This window comes from Leopardus geoffroyi, chromosome A1 (assembly GCF_018350155.1).
Source record: "Leopardus geoffroyi isolate Oge1 chromosome A1, O.geoffroyi_Oge1_pat1.0, whole genome shotgun sequence".
Lineage (NCBI taxonomy): Eukaryota > Metazoa > Chordata > Mammalia > Carnivora > Felidae > Leopardus > Leopardus geoffroyi.
The window spans coordinates 235,567,695-235,591,468 of record NC_059326.1 but is presented as its reverse complement, the minus strand read 5'-3'; the positions used below and the strand labels follow the sequence as shown (position 1 = coordinate 235,591,468).

The 23,774-nt window shown below is 52.7% G+C and overlaps 1 protein-coding gene across 4 annotated transcripts in view; it reads left to right on the top strand.

The window, feature by feature from the left end:
* The window catches only part of ICE1 (interactor of little elongation complex ELL subunit 1), a 56,850-nt gene extending 33,521 nt beyond the window's left edge, over positions 1 to 23,329 (top strand). The window contains exons 13-20 of one of the 4 annotated variants that reach the window (XR_006702629.1): positions 907 to 5,670; positions 7,058 to 7,226; positions 9,828 to 9,988; positions 12,899 to 13,089; positions 15,357 to 15,463; positions 16,124 to 16,197; positions 21,160 to 21,258; positions 22,275 to 22,299. Coding sequence is in view for 3 of the 4 variants with exons in the window: in XM_045442661.1 (XP_045298617.1) it covers positions 907 to 5,670; positions 7,058 to 7,226; positions 9,828 to 9,988; positions 12,899 to 13,089; positions 21,160 to 21,258; positions 22,275 to 22,677 (5,787 nt within the window). In the remaining variant the exon portion in view is untranslated. The other 3 variants (XM_045442668.1, XM_045442661.1, XM_045442680.1) reach the window with 3 other exon arrangements.
* Positions 23,330 to 23,774: the final 445 nt, after the last annotated feature.

Genomic DNA, 23,774 nt, shown 5'->3' with positions numbered 1-23,774 from the left:
AGCAGCAGAGGCTGGGGTCCCGGGAGCGCATCCGCCTGTAGGTGACCGCATCGAAGAGGAGAGGAGGTTGAGGACGAGTGACAGGACAGGAAGAGAACCAGATAAAAGCGCCTAAGGTTTCGGGGGAGGAAAGGATTGGCTTAATGGGGCAAGCGTACGCCCGTGCTGTTCTTTGCCGGTCCGTAGTCTCCCTTGTGGAATGAGGCCCCGCGGTTGAGGAGGTAGCTCTCCTGGAGGTGCTGTGTGATGGGGGCCGGTTCACCCGGGCCGTGGGGCTGCCCAGGGGTGGTGGAGGGTTTCTGGAGCGGAGGTGGAGAGCGGGTTGTGTGGGAAGGAGCAGTGTTGTGTGTGCACCGTTGAAAGAGTGGAGCCCGTCCACTTGTTAGTGGCACCCCGGGTGCAGCCTGGTGAGAGGGGCTGTTGGCATGAGAGGTCTACGTGGCGTCACCAGAGCGGGGGCCAGGTGCACTGCCCACACGGGTGGTGCTGGGCCGGAGCTGGGCGCCTGGGCCAGAGTGACCCGGAGGCCGGGGACTAGAGGGCAGTGCGTCCCGAGTTGGACACCGTTGTGCCTGGAAACGGAGGGGAAGAGCTGGAGAGAGGGACTGTTCAGGCCTTAGGAGAACAGAACGCAGGCCACGTGGGGCTGTGAGTTGTGGGAGGAGCTGGCGGTGGGGGTGGGGCTCTGGGACAGGGTCAGGGTGGAGGCGAGGCGGTGCTGTCTGTGCTCCCGCTGCCACTCGCCCGTTGCCTGTGGGCTGCACTCGAGGAGATGCTCCTTCTGCAGATGGGTGTTACGGGCTCTTCAGGAAGCAGGAGTGTGTTCTGTGATGCATGCGATTGGTAAGTTGTGTTCACTCGGTTCAGTTAGTCTTAACTAACGGGAACAACTCCTTCGTTTTTCAGGAAACCTACTTCGGAGAGTATACGGATTCCAGTGACGATGAGTCGTCCCAACCTAGAAATTCTGCTGCGTCTGTTTCAGAAGATGAGACGTCTGAATCACATTACTTTGGCTCATCCAGAAGAAGTGATGGAAGGAGGGATACGCGGGAGGAAAAGCTCACATCGCACGAAGCCTCCAGAACTCTGACTGCGCTGGAAGTAAATGGAGTGACAGCGGTTGGGTTTGGGACAGTCACAGCGGCCCTGAGAGAGCCTTCAGCCACACGCGCTTTAGCTTGCGAGCAACCCTGGGCAGTGTCCTCGGAAGCCACGAGTGACAGAGAAAGAGGCATTTTAGATGAGGCACAGAGACTGAGAGAGGGTCGCGAGGTGGACAAGTCGGTGCAGACAGAGAACACGCTCGATGACACCGTAGGAAGCGTGTGTGGGGGGACGTCTGGCCGCCAGGCCCAGGACGGGGCAGCGGCCCTCTGGAGGGCTGACGTGCATCACCCTCCCCTCGGCAGCAGACCATTCAGTGACCTCGTGGAATCTGAAGGAAAGACCCTGCTGTCCGAGATGATAGGATCGCCCAAACCACAGTTTACTACGTGGACACTGACAAACGAAGTCCCTTTTGAATCGGATCATGTATCCATTTCTGACCACTTTCAGGGAACGTGTAGAGTGTTGGGAAAAGACAGAGATGTTCGGAGGTTCATTTTAGGAGCCTCGCCTGAACCAGCAGACGACGCAGGTCACACAGTGGGCACCACGGGGCTCGGTGTTGACGCCAGGCTTTCTTCCTCTCCTACCTCGGGGGCGTCGTCTGTGTGCAGTGACTCCCAGCCTTGCTCTGATGCCCACCTTCCTCCTGACTCCGCCCCCACCGAGCTGCAGCGCTCAGAACAGAAGCTACGAGCTGAGGCCTTCACCTTGCTGGGCCTGCAGCCCGAGCCCCCAGAGTGTCCTGCCGGAGAGAGCCATCTGGAAAACAGCTTGTATGCTTTGAGCACCGAGTTGGGAACATCACATTTTAATAACCTGAGTAGCAGTGAGGTCGAGGGCACAGACGTTGGGAAAGGCATGCCCAGAGTCTGTTCACTTCCGCATTCGGTGTTCATAAAAGCTGCGAAAGAGGCTCAGTGTCGAAGTCAGGGTCCGAGAACTGAGCCCTCCCTGACCAGGGCGGATTCCACGCCGTTGGTGGAGTCTCAGTGCGGCTTGACCAGGAGTGGGTTTGGCTTCGTGAAAAGCCCTTCCTGGCACCAGAGTGACCTGTTAAGGAGAGGTAGCGAGGAAAGGCCGAGAGCTAAATCAGAACACGAACACAAGACTGACCATCAGTTACAAACGGCAGTGCCAGCCTTAGAAAACAGGGGACCCGTGCCCAGGCCTGAACCCGCCAGAGAAAACAACCCCGCGGGGCTCAGGGCCGCTCCGTCACTGTTGCCTAACCAAGTTTCGGTGATCACCAAGCAGGCCAGACCCGAAACGGCACACGGGGCTAGGTCAGAGCACTGGGGGCCGCAGAGGACTGAGCCTGCCTTTGTGACGGCGTCTGGAGCGGGACGTGGTGGAGAGAGAGAGGACCCGGCCTGGAATGTGCCGGGGGCGGCTGCTACGGGGGGGACCTCGCCACAGGTTTCTGCCTCAAGGAGAAAATTAGATTTCAACTTTACAGGCGGTTCTTTACCTGTAGAAAGTCCTCACTGTTCCACAAGTAGCAAACTGTCTTTCTCTCGTGAGAAGATCCCAGTCCCGAACCAGGATGTCCTGACGGGAGCCCCGGCACAGGAGGCAGTGCGGGAGCAAGGTCTGCTCCTCCGCGCCCCGAGTCTGGACTCGTCCGGGCTGCCTGTGGATGGACGCCTTCCGGCCACGCCGGCACCCGTGTCGAGAAGCTTTCCTGGTGCAGGAGCACCGTGTGGGGGCTCGGGCAGATCTGGCGGGGGGGCCCTGGCCGTGTCCGAGGACCCTCCTGGCGGGCGGCAGAGCCTGAGGGGGTCTCTGGAGCTGCCGTCGCCGACCCCGGGCGGCGCTTCTCCCGGAGACCCAGGCACCTCCGGGATGGCGCTCCCGTCGGCGGGTCTCGGGAAAGATGAAGAGACGCGCGGCGTCCCTCCGGGTGCCCTGGCCGCGGCCCCGTGTTGTTACACGGGCATCCGGGAGGCGGCAGGCGGCGACACGGAGGTGGAAGAGAGCGAGGCTCCCAGCTGCAGCGAGGGCGAGAGCGAGCCCGAGGCCGTGACGGGGGCCGCCCAGCACGGGGCCGCCAGCGCCTCCGGGGAAGGTGGGGGAGCCCTGGGGGCCGGCGCGGCCGAGAGCAGGCCCTCCGTGGAGGTGGGGTGTCTGACCTCAGCCCTGCAGGACTTCAACATCAGTACTCTCTCGGAGATAGACGGACTTTCTACGTCCGAGGTCGTCATGTTTCTCGAAAGTTGTCAGTTAAGAGATTATAGTTCCGGGGACTCTGTTTCAGAATGTTCTAGCAAAGGAACCCTGAGTAAGGACATGAGCAAAGAGTTAAAGCCAGGTGAGCCATCAGGAGAAAAGTACAGGAAACAGTTGTGTGAAGAAGAAACGCTCGAAACCCCGGAAGAGTGGCTCGAGTCCGAGGAGGAGGACGGGCCCCTGCGGGGCACGCGGCGGCTGTCTCGGCGCTCTCTGGAAACGCTGTCAGAGGTCCTCACCAAGATCGGACAGGAGCTTCAGGCCAGCTGCGAGGGCCCCGCCGGAGAGGATGCTGCCGATTTCGTGCTCTTCAACGTGCACGACGCCGTGACCGCCGGGCCCGTCCGAGAGCATGGCCCACCTCGGGAAGCGGGGGACCCCTCGCCACTGCCCACGGGTACGCCCCCTCCAGCAGCCGGCCTGGCCGGCGAGGGCGGCTCTCCCGGCAGCGGTCCCACGGGGAACGGAAACGCCCCCAGCGGACCCGAGGCCGCTTCCCACGTCACCAGCCCGAACCGTGGTGGGGAGGAGGGCCTGTCAGAAGCGGCGGAGCCCTCAGCCCTGGACGCCGACTCGGGAGCGGGGCAGACGGCGGAGCGTGGTGCCGAAGGGGAGGCGGAAACAACATTCCAGTGCCAGATCTCTACAGTGACCTCCGAGGTCATCAATGTGCTGATCAACAAGGATCAGAATCTAGTCATTGAAAAGGGGGACCACTGGACCATCATCAACGGGGTGGCTCTCATGCCAAACGTGGACCAGGTTATACTGTGTGACACTCCGGAGGACATCGCTGTCTCCCCGGAGCCGGGAGGCCCGGGAGCCGGTTTCGTCTCCGTCACTGCTGTGGACAAGTCTCCAGAGACCGGTCACCCTGGCCTTGCGTTTCCGGAGCCCCAGGGCAGCAGCCTCCCGGGTGCCCAGGAAGAAATCTCCAGCAGTAGTCAGAGCACCAACTTCGATAAAAGTCGCTTGCGCAACAGGCCGGTCAAACCTAGTGTGAGGCTTAGCTCCGAAATCTACGACCAGAACTTCGAGTCTCAGGTAGTTGCGTCCGATCACACGTATTTTAACTCAAAACTGGAGCCGTTTGGCAAGAATAAGAATCGATCCAAGGTGACCAACAAAGATCAGTCAAACAAGCCAGCAAAGACCTCAGCGTCAAGCAGAGTTGAAGCTAATCAGAGTGAAGGCTCCCAGTCATTTTTTGGGGAAAGAGAGAACACAAAAACCCAGAGAAATCAAACTCAGACCATCCTAGCCAATGCGGACACGTCGACCCCCACGGACTGTTCTGACACCCTGAGTAAAATACGGCAGGAGGTGGGGCCCCCTCTGCCACCCTTGCTTGCTCCTTTGGTTGCCACCCCCCCACGGACTTCCCGGCCGGTGTCTCCTCTGATAGCCGCTTCCACTCCCTCCTCCCCCGCCTCTCCCATCGGCCCCATTTCTCCCTTGTGTGAAATCCCGGTGCCTCCTGCGATGTCTCCTTTGCCGGAAGAGCCCGGATGCCCCTCGCCCCTGCGCACATCCCCGTCCCCATCCACCGCAGCAGCTGGCGAGAGGATCCTGTCGTCTCCCCTGCAGTTCTGTGCTGCGACGCCAAAGCATGCCCTCCCTGTGCCGGGCCGCCTCCCCCCCTTTGCTTCCGCCCACGCGGCTGTGGCCGGACCCCAGGAGAATTCCGTCAAAATCCTTGACAGCATGTACCCGGAGTTGTCTGCCAGGGCCCGCACCCTCAACATCCTCAAAGGGAACATTCAGCTCGCCCGGGGCCCACCTGCTGACTGTAAGAACTTAGCAGGGCCCGTCGGTGCCATCACAGGATTCAAAGCAATCACGTCCACGTCAACCGCTTTTGTGAAAACGGGGGGCAGCTCTGGGAGTGACTGCAGTCAGGATAAGTCCAAAGATACGGGGAGTCACCAGGACTCAGGTGGGAAAAGGACGTTGTCTGCATCTACGCTGAGGAGCGCTAAGAGACTGCGGCTGGACAGCGGGTCCCCCGAACCAGAACCCGGGAGCACCGCCGCAGAAGGAGTCCACAAGACCCTCCGGAGGAGCCTCCCTCAGGCTGAAGGCGTGACGACAGAGGAGGAGAGAAGTGCTCTTCCGACCGTCAGTACAGCCTCACAGTTGCCTCCAAACCCGAAAGAAACCGTAGAGTCCCACGACAAAGCCATAGCTGACGCGCTGAAGAAGATTGCAGAGTCGTCTTTTGATCTCCTGCCTGTCATTCGGAGTCACGTGTATGTGGGAAATATCTCCAAAAAGCCCGTAATGAGAGATCAAGAGAAGGAAGTTGTTCACGAATTCAGCACAACCAAAAAGGTATGTGGAACTTTTCTGTATGAGCGTTAGGAACTGCATGTGCTCGGAGACGCTGTCTACTCGCAGCCCGGTGGTAGATGGCCCCGAAAAGGACTTTTATTCCAGAGGTGGACAGTTGCCCGTGTCCACATTGTGGCCCATACTTGGTTTCTAGTCAGCATTTTACACACGTGGGATGTGGTAAGGCAGTGGAGATTTGATCACTTGTATTTATTAATACCTGATAATTTGGAAGGAAAAAAGTGTCTGTCAGGACCACAGTTGCACATTTTCCATCGATTCTGGCCTGTTGAAAGGCTCAAAATGATTTGTGTCAAAGCAGCAGATTTGTCTCCTGTAGCGGAGCCTTTCTTTTCCATGAATTGCACCATATACACAGCCGAGAGTGAGCGTCTCTCACAAAGATAGCGCGGGGTTTCCCGTCCCTCCCTTGATGTGCGTCACGCACGAAGCAGGACCACGTGCTGGCTTCCAGATGGGGAGAACAGAAATGGAAGCACCGTGTAGACCGACAGGTGGTTTAGTGGGGCCTTCACAGGGCTGTGTCTTCTGAGCGCCCATGCCGACACCTTGTGCGGATTACTTCCGGTGCCCCTGCTGTGTTGCTTACCCGCACCTCCTCGCGGTGGAGTGGCGGAAACGCGCACGTGGTTTTCCTGGGTCGCCTACTTTCAGAAAGCGCAAGAGCAGTACGAGTGACTTTGGAAGGTTCGTTTGAAACGAACAAATGGATCACATCATTTAACGCCCTTCTTCCAAAGTGAGACAAACGTTGCCCGGTGTTTTTTTTTTTTTTTTTAATTTTTTTTTTTCAACGTTTTTTTATTTATTTTTGGGACAGAGAGAGACAGAGCATGAACGGGGGAGGGGCAGAGAGAGAGGGAGACACAGAATCGGAAACAGGCTCCAGGCTCCGAGCCATCAGCCCAGAGCCTGACGCGGGGCTCGAACTCACGGACCGCGAGATCGTGACCTGGCTGAAGTCGGACGCTCAACCGACTGCGCCACCCAGGCGCCCCTGCCCGGTGTTTTTAAGATCTAAAGGAGTTCAGAAAACAGGAACTGGAGTAGCTCAGAGAGTTACTTTAGCGAAAAGCAAGGAAGTGTACTCTGGTGGGGAGGTGGCGGCTGCAGGGGCCCAGGCGTGCTCGGGCGCGGCCCGTGGCACCTGCAGGCAGCCCGCGGCCGCGGCCCCTGACCCCCTCGCCGCGTGGCTCACTGGGCCGAGCGAGGCGGGTCGTCCTCCGCAGCCACCGCTCTCCTCTGCTTGCCGCTCCGGGGCACGTTGTGTGGTCCCGACAGACTCCATTTGTAAGTTGTGGCCGTTGTTTAGTAAGCAGAAGAAATGTCGGTATACGTTATGTTTTCTCTTTGTGTTTCGACCCAGCATCTAGCAGAGTGCTTGCTTCACTCCATCCTCTCAGAGCTGAAGATTCAGAAGATCTCCCTGGAGCGCAATTACATTCACGCCCTCTGCAGGGTGTACGTGGGCATATGCCGGCAACTGGGAGACCTGGAGCGAGCCCGCCTGTTTTGCTACAGCCTACTGAAGGAAGGTGCGTTCACACGGTGGTCGTTTTGCGTTGACATCTGTGTACTTACCCCGTGACACTTGGTCTGTCCTTGCAGCCGAGGGATCGCTTGTATCTTTGCAAATACGCAAGATGTTGGTGCGTTTCCCCGAGGCCGTGAAGAACCTTGGCCGGGTGAAGCCGTGCCTCGTTGCCCGGGGGGCAGTTTCCGTGGCTTACCTGCTCGTAGCAGCACGCGCGTTCCCGCTTGTGCATAGAGTGTCGTCATGACGCGTGCCTGTCTGTTCTTAGAGTAGCCACTCGAGCGTCAGGTGTAGGCCACACGAGACGGGAGGATGGTTTTATAAGGTCGGAGTCAAAGTGTGCTGCCGTGTCGCTGGCTGGAAGAGGCAGCGTCTGAAATGGAGCCGTAAAGCCCACAAGACGAGGACCAGAGACGTGGAATCCTAGGAGGGCTCCCCTGGGCCCCCCTTGCCCCTCCGCTCCCTCCGTCCCCACGGACGGGTCAGCACAGAAGCCTCCTTCCTGATCACACATCATCGGTGGCAATGTTTGTGAACAGTGACACGGCGCATAAATGCGATTTGACTGCAGCCCAGAAAGTCTGACCTGGATCATGAAGATTTTTAACCTTTAATCTTTTAATCTTACGGGGGGGGGGGGGGGGGGGGGCGTGTGCATCAGGTGACGGGACATGTCTGCTGCCTGCGGGGCTGCGAGTGAGGCTGCTGTGTGTCGCCCTCTCCCTCGCCTTGTTTACTCTCTCAGGCCCTGCTTTCCTCAGCAGTGGTAACGGGGTGCGTGCCAGGCCTCGGGCTTGGGTGGTGGCCACAGCCCGACCCAGATGCGCACAAGCCAACATGACCCCGGCTCGCGTAGGGCATCGTCAGTGGTGGGCAGGAGAGAGGCGAGCTGCGTGCGCTCTGCTGAGCCCCCTCCGGGGTTCAGCCCGTGCCCCTCAGGCTCGTGGGCACAGTTTTCTCCCCTGGGAAGCTTTCCCTTTAGCTTTCTTGGGGCTCACGTGGTACCTCCCACACGGACTCCTGCGGTCTTTCTCCTGGCGTTTTCTTCATGGCCCTCACCCCCGCTTCCATTGTGTCTGAATCTGTTTGTCTTTCTCCTCCACTAGATTGCATGCTCTGTAAAGGAGGAACTTCGTCTTGTCCCCACTTATTCCGACCCCAGAACAACGCGCTGTCCACAGTCACGGAGTATCTGTTGAATGAGTGAACGAATAGTGCTGTGGAGGGAGGATTTGTGAGTGTCTGTGGGGTCAGAGAAGCTCTCCTTGTCAGAGTGACCTTTGAGCTTGAGGTAGCAAGATGCCAGGCAGTGTACCCAAGAAAAGCGAGGGAGAGAACGCCAGGCAGAGGAAGCGGCATATGCAGAGGTCCTGGGGCAGGACCCAAGATTTCAGAAAGAACAGATCAAGAGAGTGCAGTGAGTTTATGCTTTGGTCGTCTGCTCTTTCAACACATTGCAGCGTTAGATGAGATAGAACAGGAAACGGAAGAGATGCGCTTCCTGCCAAACAGGGTAAAAGTCTGTGTTGGCTGGCTCAACCACGTTGCAAAACACTGGCAGTTTCTTATAAAATTCAAATACTCGCTTACCAAATGACCCAGGAATCCCACTCGTAGGTCCTTACCTAACAGAAGTAGAGACATACGCTCGCTGGGCTGGCTCGCGGTTGTTCATAGCATCTCCATCTGCAGTGGCCTGTGGCTGGAAGCCCACATCCCTCAGCAGGTGAAAGAACGAGTGTGCTATATCAAGCAGTTGACCACTGTTTGGCCACGCAAAGCGAGGGACCACTGATGTGCGTGGCAACACGGGTGAACCGCAGAAACATTCTGTGGAGTCAGGGAGCCGGACGGAAAGGAGTGCGTGCTGTCCGAACCCGTTTGTACATATTTGAGAAAAAGCAACTCATTGAAAGTGACAGTAAGCGGATCAGAGTTGTCTGTATCTGGGACTAAGTGACGCACTGGAAAGGGTCAGACCATGGGAATTTGGGGTGACGGAAATGTTCTTAAATTGATTGCGGTGGGGGCCACGCAGATCCATTCATTCACCAAACCGTCTGCTTGAAAAGCGTGCGTTTTGTTGTGTGTGAGCTGTACGTGGCTTAGGCTGATTAAACAAAGCCAGACGTGGGCAAGAGCATTCACGATAGAAGATCATCCTCCGCAGTGTATAAAAACATCTCTCCAAGTCGAAAGCCTTTTATAAAAGTGTTGTACCGGTGAGTTCTTTCTTACAGATGCACAAAAACTGGCCTGAAATGACACTCAACAAACGGGAAGGTTCTAGGGTTGGGGAATCTGGAGAGAGCGGTTTGCCTTGGCTTCGTGTTTTGGATTCCATGGCTCTTTTCATAATTCAGTGGTGTTTCTGAGCTGTCATGGTTCAGATGTAATTAAGGAAGGTTTGCCAGAGCGAAGGGTTTGCGGGAGAAGGAAGCGGATTTTGAAATAACCGCGGCCGGGGCCTCTTCGGGCTCCCTCCCTTCACTGTTCGGAGGCCTTGCGAGGCACAAGCACAATTATTAAAATTTGTTCTTAGCTTGTAATTTATTCATTTGATCAGATGTAAAGGTTTATTGTCTGTCTGTCTTTCTCATAGATTTTCCGGAATCAGAAAAATTGACTTTGTTCATTGCAAACATGTGGCATGATATATTTATTTCCCAGTCGGTGATTAATAAAGCAATGCAGCTGGTTGCCAGGCAGCGTGCGAAAGGAGAGGTCCGGAACTGTCTGAGAGCGTTCCTCAACTGGGAAAAGGTGAGGCTGGCTTTTACTTATTGTCATAACCGTGCTTGTAGATCTTACGTGAATGTACTCACTCGGGTCGTACTCGTTCATCAGCATTTCAGAGACATTCCTCTTTGTATGAGATCCTTTAAAATACCATTTTAGCCCAAGCTTACGCGTTTAGTTCGGGAAGTGTGCACGGGCCAGCTTGGGAAGAAGTGTAGACTTACGTGTTGTGTTGATTTAACAAAAGTTTCTTCTGTCCGCTGGTTTACGGCTGATGAAGTCCATGTGTATGTGTGCAGGGCCCAGAGGGGCCGTCTGCAGTAGGCACTTGGAGAGGCAAAAAAAAATGGTGAGGTGAAAAATTTCAGCTCCTCGTTTTGATTTTTTTCAATCTGTACTCTCTTTTTCTTTTTGGTTGATGGGATTTTTATTTATTTAAGTACTTTGTTCCTATGTGTTTATTTGGTAACTGAGTGCTAATACGCATCTAGATTGGTATTCCTTTACGGATAGCTTTTATCGAATGAGAATCTCTGGGTGTTGAATTGCCAGTGGGAAACTCGAAGAGATGTCGAATTCAGTGACGGGTTGACTTTGGTTTGATTTTAAACGACTGTGTATTAATATCGTCTTGATATTATCCTGGCTCACGCACGTAGTGGAAGTTTTTATGCCGTTTTGCTTTCCTTTTTGGTACTTTTTGACATTAATATTCGTTAGACTTCTATTTTCTTATGAAAAGTACAGGAAAGGGCTACTGGTAGATACAAGTTAAGGAAAAACTTAAAAGCAAGTCTGTTGTCATCTGCTTAGCAACTTGTCTAGACAAAGCAGAGTGCAGTCCTGGGAGGCATCATCAGATTCCCATCAGGCACGGAGTCAGAAGGGCCCTTCCGTCTCCTGCCATCGGCCGCGATGGCCACCATCACACCCCCACCCCCAGGTCCCCTGTGGGGCCACGTGCCTCTGCCTCGTCCCCCTGCTTGTGCACTGGAGCCTGCTCCTCTGGCTTGTTCAGGATGAAACCAGATACGGGTGATTTGATGATAAAAGACATTCTTTATGAAAAAAGCAGAATTTTAAGAAATGTGTTTGCCATATATCAAATAAAAATATCAAGTCCAGGGTATACAAAAACGAGTAATACTTGGGGGAAGAATGCCATTATAGTACAAGACCTGCAGATTTTCTCTCTCAGAGAGACAAAAAGGAGTAGACACACTGGAATTCATTAATACGTAAAGTAAACTTGAATGAAGAATATTATTTTTCTGTTTGCCTATAGCACATGTACAAACCCATCATGAATTTGGTTACGTGAAAACCTTAATTCTTAAAAAGTGAAGATTCCCGGGGCACCTGGGTGGTTCAGTAGGTTAAGCATCTGACTTCGGCTCAGGTCATGATCTCGCGGTCTGTGAGTTCCAGCCTCACGTCGGGCTGTGTGCTGACAGCTCGGAGCCTGGAGCCTGCTTCCGATTCTGTGTCTCCTTCTCTGTGCCCTCCCCCGCTCATCTTGAAAGTTGGCATATATGATCCTGGACAATTGGGGAATAAGGAACTCGGAAGTAAGATCAGTGTTTCGCAACTCATTGAAAAGGAAAACCCTTCATACCAAGGGTCCCTAGTTTCGGGAAAACTTAGACTCACTAACATAGTTTAAGTGTTTTCATTATTAAACTGATAAAGTGGCTGATAATTATTTTAAAAATTAAAACTCTGAGAAGCAATCTGAAAAAAAAAAAGAATATAGCTTGAAAGGTATGAAGCAGTGAACAAAAAGAAAACACATAGAAGAAAAACACATTGCCTTTAAAAAATAGTAACAAAACAGCTCTCAGGTCAGACTAATGAAAAAAGAGAAAAGGGAAAATATTGAAGATTTCAAAACGAGAAAGAAAATAGAACTACGGTCATAGGATAAAGAGTGCGAGAAGACCACTAGCCACAACTATGGCGGCAGATTTGGAAGCCAAGGACGGTTTCTAACAAACAGTATCAGATTTGGTTTTGGGGCAGAACGCTTGAAGAAACAGCTGTTTTCAGCTAACATTTATAGAATAGGTGGAAAAGTTGATGTAAAACATAAAAAGCATGTATAGGCTCCACCTGAATTTTGCTTCACCTTATAAAGAACCAAGTTATTCTAGTCTTTTGCAAGTATAAGAAAAGATTGAAAGCTTCCTATTTACCGTTGATAACAACACCCAACAGAAAATAGGACGAGAAAGAAAAAGTTGTAAGTCCACTGTTAGGTATTTATCCAAGAAGTCGAATTAACGTCCACACGAAGACATGTGTGTTCACAGCAGCATTCTCGTGCATCACCTGAGGCCGGAATAGCCCAGAAGCCTGTCAGTAGGTGAGTGGATAAGCACACTGGTCCGTCATGTAATGGAGAACTATTCAGCAGCAAGGAGCGTTCAGACCGCCAATAGGTACAAGGACGTGGGTAAATATCAACAAATGTGCGCAGGTGTGAATGAAGCCAGGCCAAGGAGTCCAGTACTGGCTAACTAAATTTTATCAATTTCTGTAACAAGACTGATATCTAGGGTCAAGAAGATGTTAGAATTTAAAGGACTTTTTTGAAGTTAAAAAAATTTTTTTATTATAACTTTTTAATTCTTTGCTTTGAGGTAATGACAGTTTGCATTTCTATCTGGATTGCAGCTGCTCTGTTTTCTACCTGACTGGATTCTGCATCCTGCCTGGAGCTTTTTTGTGGCCTACCCACCACCGGTTTATAATCAGCTTAGGACAAGTATTATGACTAAGATAAACGTAGTTCCTTATTCAAATACAGCTTTCAAAAGGTGTCTTAAAATTAAATGATTATTCATGGGATGCTTGTTACACTCGAGATTACAAATGAAAGGCGCTGTATTTGAAAGTCTAAATTGTATTTTGTTTTTTTCCTTTTTCGTTTGCTAGAATGCTCCTGTGGATGTGGGTTTCATGGTTTCTAAGCTGCTTTTGACCATACAGCTGTGTCCAAAAACAGAATTCCAGTCCAGTGAAAAATTTGGTGAGGATTTGAGTGATAACACTTGGGAGTACATATTTGCCATTGACCTGCTGTGCTGCCACCAGAAATGGATTTGGACACATGATAACATCATAAGGTACGGCCGTTTCGCTGACTCAGAGCTGGGTGTTGCATTGGAAGGTAGTCTGTCGAATGGCTGCTGAATTTGGTTGGAGCAGATTTGGCTGTTGAGGGCAGCGGAAACATGTACAAATGACATTTTGATTTGGGCAAGAGTTGGTAAAACTGCCCTTGAAGGACTCGTATTATCGTCACATGTCTTTGCTCTGTTTTCTTGTGGTGCCTGTGACTTCTTCCCGTAGGTTGTCTTATTACCACCTCTGTCCCAAGGGGAAAGGAATCTCCTGGAGGAGGGGTGTGGGCTCGCTGGCATAAGCCGGCATGGGGAGCAGTGTCCACCGAGGGAAGTGCTCAGCCAGTAGCGTAGGATGAAGTGTGACGATCGTATCTTAACCTTCAAATACTTGGGAAAACCCACGCGAACAGGCAGAGTGAGAGTCCAGATTAGCGGCTCTCCTCACCTGGCCTTTCAGGAGAGAACAGAGTCCCAGGCATCTGTTTTATGTAACGAATCTGCCTTTCTCTGGGCTTGGAGAATTCTGGCACTGGCAGCGTGCCATCTTTGGGAGACCGGGAGGTGGGGGAAAGGAGAAAATAGCTGCTCAAACAATTGTTCTTATTAGATCTTAATTGTCTGGGGACCTGACTTAGGAAGGCTAAGGGTTTGGGGGGGTCTTTTGATTTTATTTAATTAATTAATTTATCTATTTATTTGAGGTGATTTATTTTTGAGAGAGCGAGTGAGTGTGTGTGTGTGCGTGTGTGCGTGTGCGTGCATAGGGGGGTTGTGTCGGGGCGGGGAGGGCCCGAGGGAAGGGGAGAACCCCAAGCAGACTCTGCCCTGTCAGCGCAGAGCCCAATGCAGGGCTTGTTCCCACGAACCATGAGATCATGACCCGAGCCAAAATCAAGAATTGGACACTTCAACCAACGGAGCCACCCAGGCGCCCCAGAAAGGCTGGTTTAAAGGAGTTTATGACCCGAAAAAGGATTCACAAAGGATTGATAGTCCGTATCCTGGAGATACTTGAATGTATTCTGTGGGAAAGTGTACTCTCCTTTTTTTCTCCTTAACACTAGGGAAAGGTTATACTCCTAAATGTGAAACAGTAGGGAATTGAACAATGGTACTTCTGTATAACGAGGTACGGCTGTATTAAAATACACAGCTATAAACGGATGCTCGGGTAGTGACATGACAGCATCTCACAGTCCTTTGCTGACAAGTAAGGAAGTGACAGCCGTCTGCTCAGTGCTGTCAGGAAAGGCACGCGGGCCTCCTGCGGGCCTCATCCCCTGGCTCTTAGTGGGAGCCAGTGGGCAGGGTGACCGAGGAGACCACTGGAAGTGGTTCTTACCAGAGGTCCTTTGGCCAGTGCCCCCCTCTGGGTGTGAGGACAGGGTGTGGAAGGCCGGGATCTCTGCCTGAGCAACTCCAGTCCCGGAGCCCTAAGCGCAGTGGTCACCCTCCCCAGGTTTTTACGTACATGCACGTGGAGAAGCATGTGGAAAGAAAAACCGGAATTAGTGGAGCAACATTCGCTGCAAATGTGCTATTTGGGGCACTTTTAAGTTACATTATTCTCCTGTGTGTTGTCACTTAGCTTTTTGAATACTACAAATGCTATGTAAGAAGGAAATCGGGTTTTGGAAGGAGAGAAAGCAAAGAGGATTGGCAGTGTTTCAGTCAGTAGAAAGTTTCGAAAGTGTGGTTTTCTTGAGCTCCGTGCTCCTCCGACGTCACGCTAGGCTTCTGGGAAACAGAGGCCACGCGCACGTCTGGAGGGTCCCAGTGAAAATCCAGACCCCCACCGCCGCCAGTTCTGGGACCTGGAGACCTTGTTCAGCTTCTCCACTCAAACCCTTGTGAAAAGGGCGAAAACAGAATCAAGATGCAAACATAGCTATTTGTAGCCTCTTTGAAGCCAGTGTGGGCAGAGACGCCCCGAATAGTTGGAGAGCGTGTGAGCCTCCCGTGACTGTCCTCATTTTAACCTAAAAAGTTACATCTCCAGAAGTCCCTCTTCTCGGGCGCCCGGCTGGCTCACTTGGTAGAGTGTGTGCCTTATGATCTCAGGGTTGTCAGTTCGAGCCCCACATTGGGCATGGAGCCTGTTTTTATAAATAAACAAATGAAATTTTTTTTAAGAAGTCCCTTTTCTTGACTAATTGTCTGTCTTTTATGGGCCAGTTTCAAGTTGTTGATATCTGAGCGGTGAGACACATATGTTCTTTTCCTGCACATGCACATAAACACACACGCGTGCTGTTGCTGTTTTGTAGTAAAGAGCTGTGGCCCGTCATGGATAAGTGGATAAAGTACCGAAAAGGACATGCAAACATTGCATATACTCCCGACATTATTATAGCATCAATTCTGAGGCTGATTGGTGAGTTGTCTGTTTTATTAAGCCTTTTCTTGTTATTGATCGTATCTTGGTAGGGGAATAAAGGTGTAATAATACACGTTGGGGGAAACTTGACCATAACGAGTGACTTTATCACCATCACAGTAGATATTTTCTCACTTACTCTCCTTACTCCTACTCTTACAAGTTCTTGTTTTATCCCACTCTGCCAGAAATGAAGTTTTCGTGCCGGTGTATTTTGTGTATGATTGAACGTGTGCTTCTCAGTCCGTACTGTTCGTAGCCGCACAGGCGCACACTGCCATACGCCAGCCGGGGCACAGAGTTGCTCTAAAGGACACTCTGGTCTCATTTGGTTCCTGAAAGTCGGCTGCCTCCCCGCCAGGCACCCGGGTTCTTTCCTGTTTGCCTAGGCAGGGTCACGTCCTGTGGTGCCGTGACCGGGAACCAACTTTGTTTTCCTCCAAGCTGATATGTAGGAATGAAAATCGTTGTGTAAACATATTTTAAATGAGGCATCTCAGATAAGGAGGACCTCAGTGGCTTTTTGGTTCTGCTCCTCCCTGTCTGCCACAGATTTTTATTTCTTAGTGTTACTCATTTTTTCCTCTTTGCCTCATCTCTGATGAGGTGCTCTCTAAGCCCTGCGGGATTTATGTGATGACATCTGTTACCTTTCAGAAGGCTCTCCTTACTCGGAACTGACTTCTCTGTCTGCAGCATGTAGCATTGCCCCCCGACACACAACAAACAAGGTTCGTCTGATAACCTGCATCGTAGCCCCCCAGATCCTTGAAGGTACTCGACTTTCAAGTATCTCTAGAGTTGAATTATTTAGAACTTCAAGACAGTACCGCTCAAAAGAAGGTTTGAGAGGATTATTTACGTTGTCTAAGTAAGTCTTCTACTTAGAGCTGTCTGTGGCTGCTTTTGTTACCGTCTCAGCAAGAAGGTATTCCTGCTCTGTATCTGCTTCACATGCAAACCTAAGAACCTTGCGCTAAGTAAATGTGTAAAATGGTTCAAGACGGCAACATGCTTTCAAGGAAGACTCTAATTTCACTGGAAAGGACAGAAAATACACTTGGAGTGAAGTGTGTGAGCCCGGAGTGATTGCCCGCGACCGTGGAGGAAGAGAGCCACCTGCAGAGATGAATAAGGCGTGGGTGGTGGAGGGGGCGAGCGGCTCCGTGGGCACTGCCGCCACACGGGCCCTGCAGGCCCCCGGGACAGTCCGCGACAGCAGGAAGCAGGAAGGACACGAGGGCCAGGGGACGGCAGACGGGCCGTGTGTGTGTCTGCACATTCTCCTTTCGGTAGCATCTTCTCTTACAGATGTTCATAGTTTGAACTGATTTATTTTAAACCGAGAAACCTTCTTGAAGAAAAAATTAGGAAAAGATGTTAAGTCTATAAATACATATATCACCCTCCATAAAGTATCTTTGGATTTTGAAACGAACACGAAACGTTTTGAAGTCACGCTTACAAAATACTGTGTGATTTTTGCCACTGTTGTTGCAGGAGGTTGTCCATTTACACACTTGTTGGTTGTGACGGGAGAGGAAGCGGGCGTGGGAGAGCGGAGGGCTGCGCTTCTGGTGGCTTCCGTGCGGTCCCCGTGCACCTGTGGTGGAGGGTCGGCCCCACACGTGCTTCGCCCCTGAAGCTGGCTCTCCGGAGTCCGTGCCTTCCACCTTCGGCTGGTCGTCCAGATTCCCTGAGAAGCTTCTTAAAGAATATGTGTACACTTACATAATGAAGCCATATGTAATGAAGTTACATAAGCTAGGAGTAAACGATGACGTGTACTTAACAGCATTACGGGATGAGATGATAATATATAAACACATGAGTGTGATTCGGAGGATGGATAGCTAGGAAGTGGTAAGGGTGGAAATGAGCGCAGGGTCGGGCCTGGAGGATTCTCCTCGGGTCTGCAGACACCCGGCGTAGCCGCCGCAGCATCCCTGCCCGAGGCAGGTGTGGGGAGGGCCGGCGGGCAGAGGCCGGTGCCAGAGAGGGCGGCTCAGCTTGGCCAGCTCTGGTCGTCTGTGGGCGCCGAAGCCGTGGCACTGGGCGATGGGGGCGGGGGGTGGGGACAGAGACGGGTGAGGCCTGTTCTCTAGAACTGCAGAGCTCTGAGAAGCTGTGTCCGGGCCGGATGTGCACGGACCCCCTGCACAGCTGTCCCATTTGGAGTTTGAGCCGTTTCTGAGAGGAAACTCCATTAGAGAACCTTCCTGCAGTTTCTGAAGCTGACGCTATAGAATTCGGCACACAAACTGGTGAGCCGTGATTTTCCTAATAGTGACACATTCATCATTCAAAGAATAGAGGAGTCGTCTTTATTTTTATTTCCAAATTGGCAAAATCCCAAATGAATTTTCACTCCATGGGAAACCCAAGACGCTTTCTGTCAGAACAGCCCGGGGTTACCTTGACGTTGGATGGCGGGATGAGCAGTGCTGTCCGCAGGTGGTCGTACATGATTAGTAAGTGGGGTTTCTTCTAACGTGCTCGAGTGATAGCGTATTAGAGCGTTTTGGGGAGTGTTTGGGTTGTTCTAGATCAAGGGGGATGTGGAGAAGTGCTAGAACCTGCTTCAGTCTGCTCATTTCAGGGCAGCGGTGAGGCTAGGGAAGGTCAAGCCCTCGTCTGAGGTCCCTCGACGCTGAAGGTGGCCGAGCGGAGACAGAAGTCTGTCTGCTGCTGGACTCGGTCGAGTGCAAAGCCGTGTAGCGCCACCTTTGCCCCTAAGGGCTGAGGAACCCTCCGGGGCCCACCTGGTATTCAGCCTAGAAGCCAGGGGAGCACTGCCCACATGAGGCGTTTGCAGGCCAGGCTGAAGTAGCCTCTGCTTGTCCATTTCCACCCAGCCTTTTGCCAGGCCTTTCTTTCACCCTTTCTTTGACGTCGCCTCAACTCCTGTTTTCCATGGCCTGCCTGCACCTGCAGACTTGAGGGAACCCTGGGGGGCTACTCGGTCACCTTCCCCGCAGGCCCCCAGCTGCCTCCCTCATGCTTCCCTGAGTGCTGGGGGCTGTTACCTTTGACAGCGAGGTGAACTCCGTGTTTCTTACCTGTGTTTTCACGTGGCCGAATCCCCTGGACTCGGGTTCCTTCTGGGGGGACTGTTTCTCCCGTCTGTAGGGCAGATTTGCCTCTCTTCTTTGTTCTTGTGCATTAAGGTCTTTCCCCCAAGCCACCTACCTCCGACTCATGATTACTGATCATTTGATCCTTGAAAGTTCCATTAATTCAAAGAGCTTATAAAATCCAGTTCATTAAGCACTTTTAATGTAAATGAAAGGGGCCGTTATATTATCTGGGAAGACATGCGCATCCCGGGCTGAGCGAGCCCGTGTCTGTTTGGCACACGCCCTTCCCCCTGCTCAGCTGCCACGTGTATGTTGAGCACCCCCAGTAGGTTGTCTCAGAGGACAGATGGGGGCAGACAGCAGTTTGATCTAATTGGAAGCAGATAATTGAGTGATCACTGATTGAAATTCCTGATCTCTAAAGTACATTACTTTTCAACCTCGGTGAGAGATTTCCCGGGAATTATCCAGATGTCTATAGTTTCATCCTGGATTCGAAATTTTCCAGGCATCCATCCATCCATCAGTAGGAATTTATCGAGCCGTCTGTGACAGCATGTGGGCTGCACGCAACCAGTGCTGAGTTGGTTCCTGTAGGAAATGCTAAGTGATGAAGGTTACTTCAGTGTCCTATGTCTCAGTTTCTCCGCGTTCAAAATGGCAACGGAGCTGGTGGCCTGGGTTCATATATATATACAGCTGAGGGTGTGTGTAGAGTTGAGAAAACGCAGACACAGAAGAGTGAGGTTACAGGGCGATGTCCTAACAACTCAGGAAAAGGACTTGGATAAAAGGGCATCCAAGTTCGTCTGGAATCCCCTTCCTGTGAGAGAGGAGGGGCGGAGAACACGAGGCCGCACCGGGAGGGAGGGAACGGGGTTCCACCTCGAAGCAAGCCCACCTCCACGGACCACGGAACACAGGAGGGATCCAGGTGGGCGGGGCTAGGCGCGTGGCATCATCGCGCTTCCTCCGCCTTCAGCGGGATGTGCCCCCCCCCCCCCCCCCCCGCCGTGAGGACCCCCAGGGCTTGTCACTCCAGGTCCTACTGACTGGGGGAGAGCTTCCGTTAGCACTTAAATAAAGCCAGTCATGATAAACCGGTGTGAACATGAATGACATTCTCCGTGGAAAGTGGTGGCCAAACAAAACCGACCTCGAGGAGAACGGTTATCTTGCTGCCGATCCTCTTTTCTGCCAGGATCCGAGGGCCTGTCCGCGCTGCACCGGGCTCTTGCAGTGGGTTTTTTGGTTGAAGTGTGTAAAGAAAATCCGGCTTTGTACGGAGCTCCTGAGTGTTTTAATAGCCCTTTCAGATCATTGTGGATATGCTGGGACAGCACGTAAAAATTCACAAGTGCCGACTCCCTAAACGGACGGAGTGGGGTCTGAACCGTCACCAGGGGGCCTTCCTGCCGCATCAGCCGCTGGTCACGGGTCCTGAGGGCTCCAGGGCGACTTCATAAGGCGCGCTGCTCCCTCGGAAAATACTGATTTGCACAGATCTTCCAGCCGTCAACAACATCCAGAAGACAGACATTAATATCGTCACAATCTCATCAGAGAAGTCTTAAATTTTGAAGCTGTCAGGCGCAGGATGGCTGGTGGAAGTTTTTCCAAAATTCTAATTTGGCTTAAGAGCGCACATTTTGTCACTGACAGCAGTGATAAATTTCCTCGCTTTATTCGTTTTTGAGAAGAGGTCTGTCTGGGTCCGAATAGCTGTAGGTTGTCAGTCACTCGGCAGAGAAATGTGGGCGTGTCTCGGAAGAGCACCGCCTCCCTCCCGGTTCAGGCAGCCCCCTCGGTGCGTTGCCCCGGCCCGAGCCTGGCCAGGCCCCCGGTGTGCCGTGTGCCCCCCCACACCCACAGCAGCTTACGGGCTGCTGGCCGCGGCAAGAGTAACTGTTGGTGCTTCGGAGGGGGCATCGTTCCGTGAAAGTAGCCGTTTTGACCGGGAGCTCCTGGTGGCAGCAGTGGCCCCCTTGCGGCCGCTGCCGTGACTGGTGCCGCGGACCCAGTCGTCCGATCTGCGCTGGTGTTGAGCCTGGGTCTTATCTCAGCATCGGGAAGGAGGCAGGTCGCCTCTTAGTCCACGTCGTTCCGCTGTGAAAATCATTTGGACCCTGGGGACCGTGCAAACCACGCCCGCGCGCTCCCGGGCTGCGGCACGTCCGGGGCTGCGCCGCTCGGAAGGGTGCTGGTCCAGAACCTGGCTGCCGGCGCCGCGGCCTCGCCTGGGTCCTCCCGACCCAGCACAAGTCAGCCCTGTTGCGCGGAGCCTGCCGAGACCACGCGCTCCGCTGAGCTCCCTCTCGGCTCCCTCGGCGGAGAAAGCCGCACGTGCGTGCCGCCCTCGTGTGACCGGAAGAAGGGACGGTTAGTCACCCTGGCCACCGTTGCCCCCACCCCCCCAGGGGGACAAGGGGTGCTTTAGGCGTCCCGATGCTTTCCTGTTCCGCCCGCTCTCGGGTGAGGACAGGTACCCGTTTCAGCTTGAGGATCCTTCACCTTAATGTGCGGAACGGCATAAGAGAGAAAACGTGAATTTTACATTCTCGGGAAAAGTTGTCATGTAACCAAAGACCGTTTACGTGTCGGTTTGTTTCCCCCCAGGTCGGTTGGGCCAGTTGGGCTTGAAGGAAGGGTTCCCGTCTGCTGTGAAAAGCATCAGCTCCGTTATCGGCATGTTTATTCAGCATGCCCAGGACGAAGGTAGGACCCGTGTCCGCTGAGATTGTTCTGAGTCCCTCGCGGCCCCGTTAAGCCTCTTGTGAGTTCCCACTGTGCGCCCTGCTCTGTGCACCTCTCGTTGCCGTGCGGCTGGGGGAAATGAGTGGCTTTCCATTTTTTTAAATGTGTGTCTATGTGCGTGAGGGGGAGGGGGGGCACAGAGAGCGGGAGAGAGAATCCCAAACAGGTTCCAGGCACAGCCCAGAGCCCGCCACCGGGCTCGATCCCAAGATCCTGGGACGGTGACCTGAGCGGAAATCAAGAGTCAGACACACAACAGACTGAGTCACCCAGGCGCCCCGCCCCCCCCCCCCACCGCCTTTTTAAAATGTTTATTTGAGGGGTGAGTAATTTTTAAAGCTACGTTTCAGAACTGACGTTTGAGCACATGTGGGTTTTGTGTTCTTTGAATTGTAGTTTAGCTGAAATTCGGCTAAATTAAATTTTCATTAAAGGACTTGTAAATAAACTTAAGCTAAATGAGAAAGAAACCTAGCACACGTGGTCTGTGACCTCGCTGTGACCTACCTTCCTCTGCCGTCGCCTCTCTCAGGCACATGGGGGGGCGGGGGGGAGGGGGGCAGTGCTGCCCTGGGGAAGGGCTTTGCTTCTCCTCTCGTGTCTGTGTTCGTTTTCAGAGTAGCCCTTTCATAAGCACTTGCAGTGGCTATGTAATGGAACCATTTATTTGAGGAATGCTCCGGGATCCAGCTCCCACCGCAACCTGAATGTGGAGCGTGATCCTTCCAGAGCTCCCTACTCGGACACCCCGGCCGTGCCCTGGGTGCCGGCCTGCACACGGCTCTCTTGCCGTTTCGTTTCTTGCCACGTGTGGATGGGTCTCCATTCATTTTTTCACTGTGGGTTTTTTCTCTGATACTTTTCACTGCTGGCAGAAAGTGTCCTGTGTGTGAAGAGTGTTTCCGCAGATTACGGCATTCAGATTCTGAATCACAAGCATTTTCTTGCGTAGCGACTGATAGGAAAATTCTTTGCAGATATACCGTGGGGCATACAGCTAGCAGCCGTGTACGCGCTTTGCGATCTGAGTCCCAGCAACCCAGCGGAGATCTCCCGCATCCTGGAAGCCTGGCGCAGAGAGACCTCTCACAGCGTTCCCTCCGCGGTGCTCAGCTGCCTGGAGGAAGTCAGCTGCCTGTGCGCCGAGGAGGTGGGCTAAGAAGCCGTGCGCCCCTGCATCTAGAGAAGTGCCTTCGCGTGTCTGAGTCCGGACAGTTGAGTCAGCTCGCAGAGTCCCGACTGAGGCTTCGGAACGTCGTCGCAGAGGAGAGGATGTCCAGGCGCGCCCGTCACTGTGGCGAGGACACCGGAGCCAGCAGGGGCCGGGCCGCCCTCCCCCAAACCGCATACATTTCACTTAAGGCTGTTGTGATTCCATGACATGTGGGTTGTATTATTGTGTCTTGGTCAAACAACAAAAACTTGAACTTAGCCCTTTTTTGCTGCAGAAAGTGTCCTTTTAGTCGCTTTTTAAAATTGAGTGGCATTTTATAATGAATTTAATATAAAAGCATTGATTTGGTTCCTGAGCTAATTTTGGACTTTGCGCTGGAACGGTTGACTAGGAAAAAATAAATCGGCTAAGAAGGAGCTAGAAGACTCTTCCGCGGTCTTAGCTGGACACGGACTGTTCCGTTGTTTCTCCAGGTGGGCGCGCCACGGGTGAGAGGGGACCCGGGGAGAGCCTTCGGGCCCCGTTGTAGCGCGTCTTCTTCCTGTCTCTGCGGTTCCTTAAAACCCTGTCACTCTAGGAGGACCAGGAGCGCCTCCGAGCAAAGGTCACTTGCAGGGTCGTGTCCGCGACGTTGTATCTAAACGATTCAGAGGCCAGCGCGGGTGGGTCTCTGTGTGTGCCGTGTACATATGGACAGTGCTATAATGTGTTTCACATTTGATGATATTCCACTTTCGGAATTGTAGTATTTGTACATAGAAAATGGGTTTAATAACTCACCGTGGTTCCGATTTGTCTTATATTCATCATTTCTTAAAACTCTTGTATGTGTTTTTTATAATAAAAAATAAAAAGTAAGCCACGCACGTGATTGTTCTCATCCGCCAAGAGTGACACTGGGTATTATCAGCAAAGATGGAAAATTCTCCACTCTAACCAAAGGGAAGACGGCCTCTCCAAAACAGGAATACGCCACGTGCTATTATCAAGACGGTCGTGAGTGTTCTCCGAGATGCTCTTGGCGTCACTGGATCCCGCGTAATTACGTGCTGATGGCCCCTCTTTGTTTACTTAACGAATATTGCTGCCCTTTAAAAAATCACATCCGACAACTCTTTTGTCACTCCTGCCTCGTGTTTTTAAAACAGTTATAACAAACATAATTGACATTTATGAATAACTCTGCGCTGCCCTTTGGAAGCTTTTTGTTGGCGGGTTGTTCTTTCTACCAGTATTTACTGAGCGTGGGCTCCGTGCTGGGGCCTCCCTGGGAGGAGCCGGGGAGCGGACAGCCCGGGCTGTG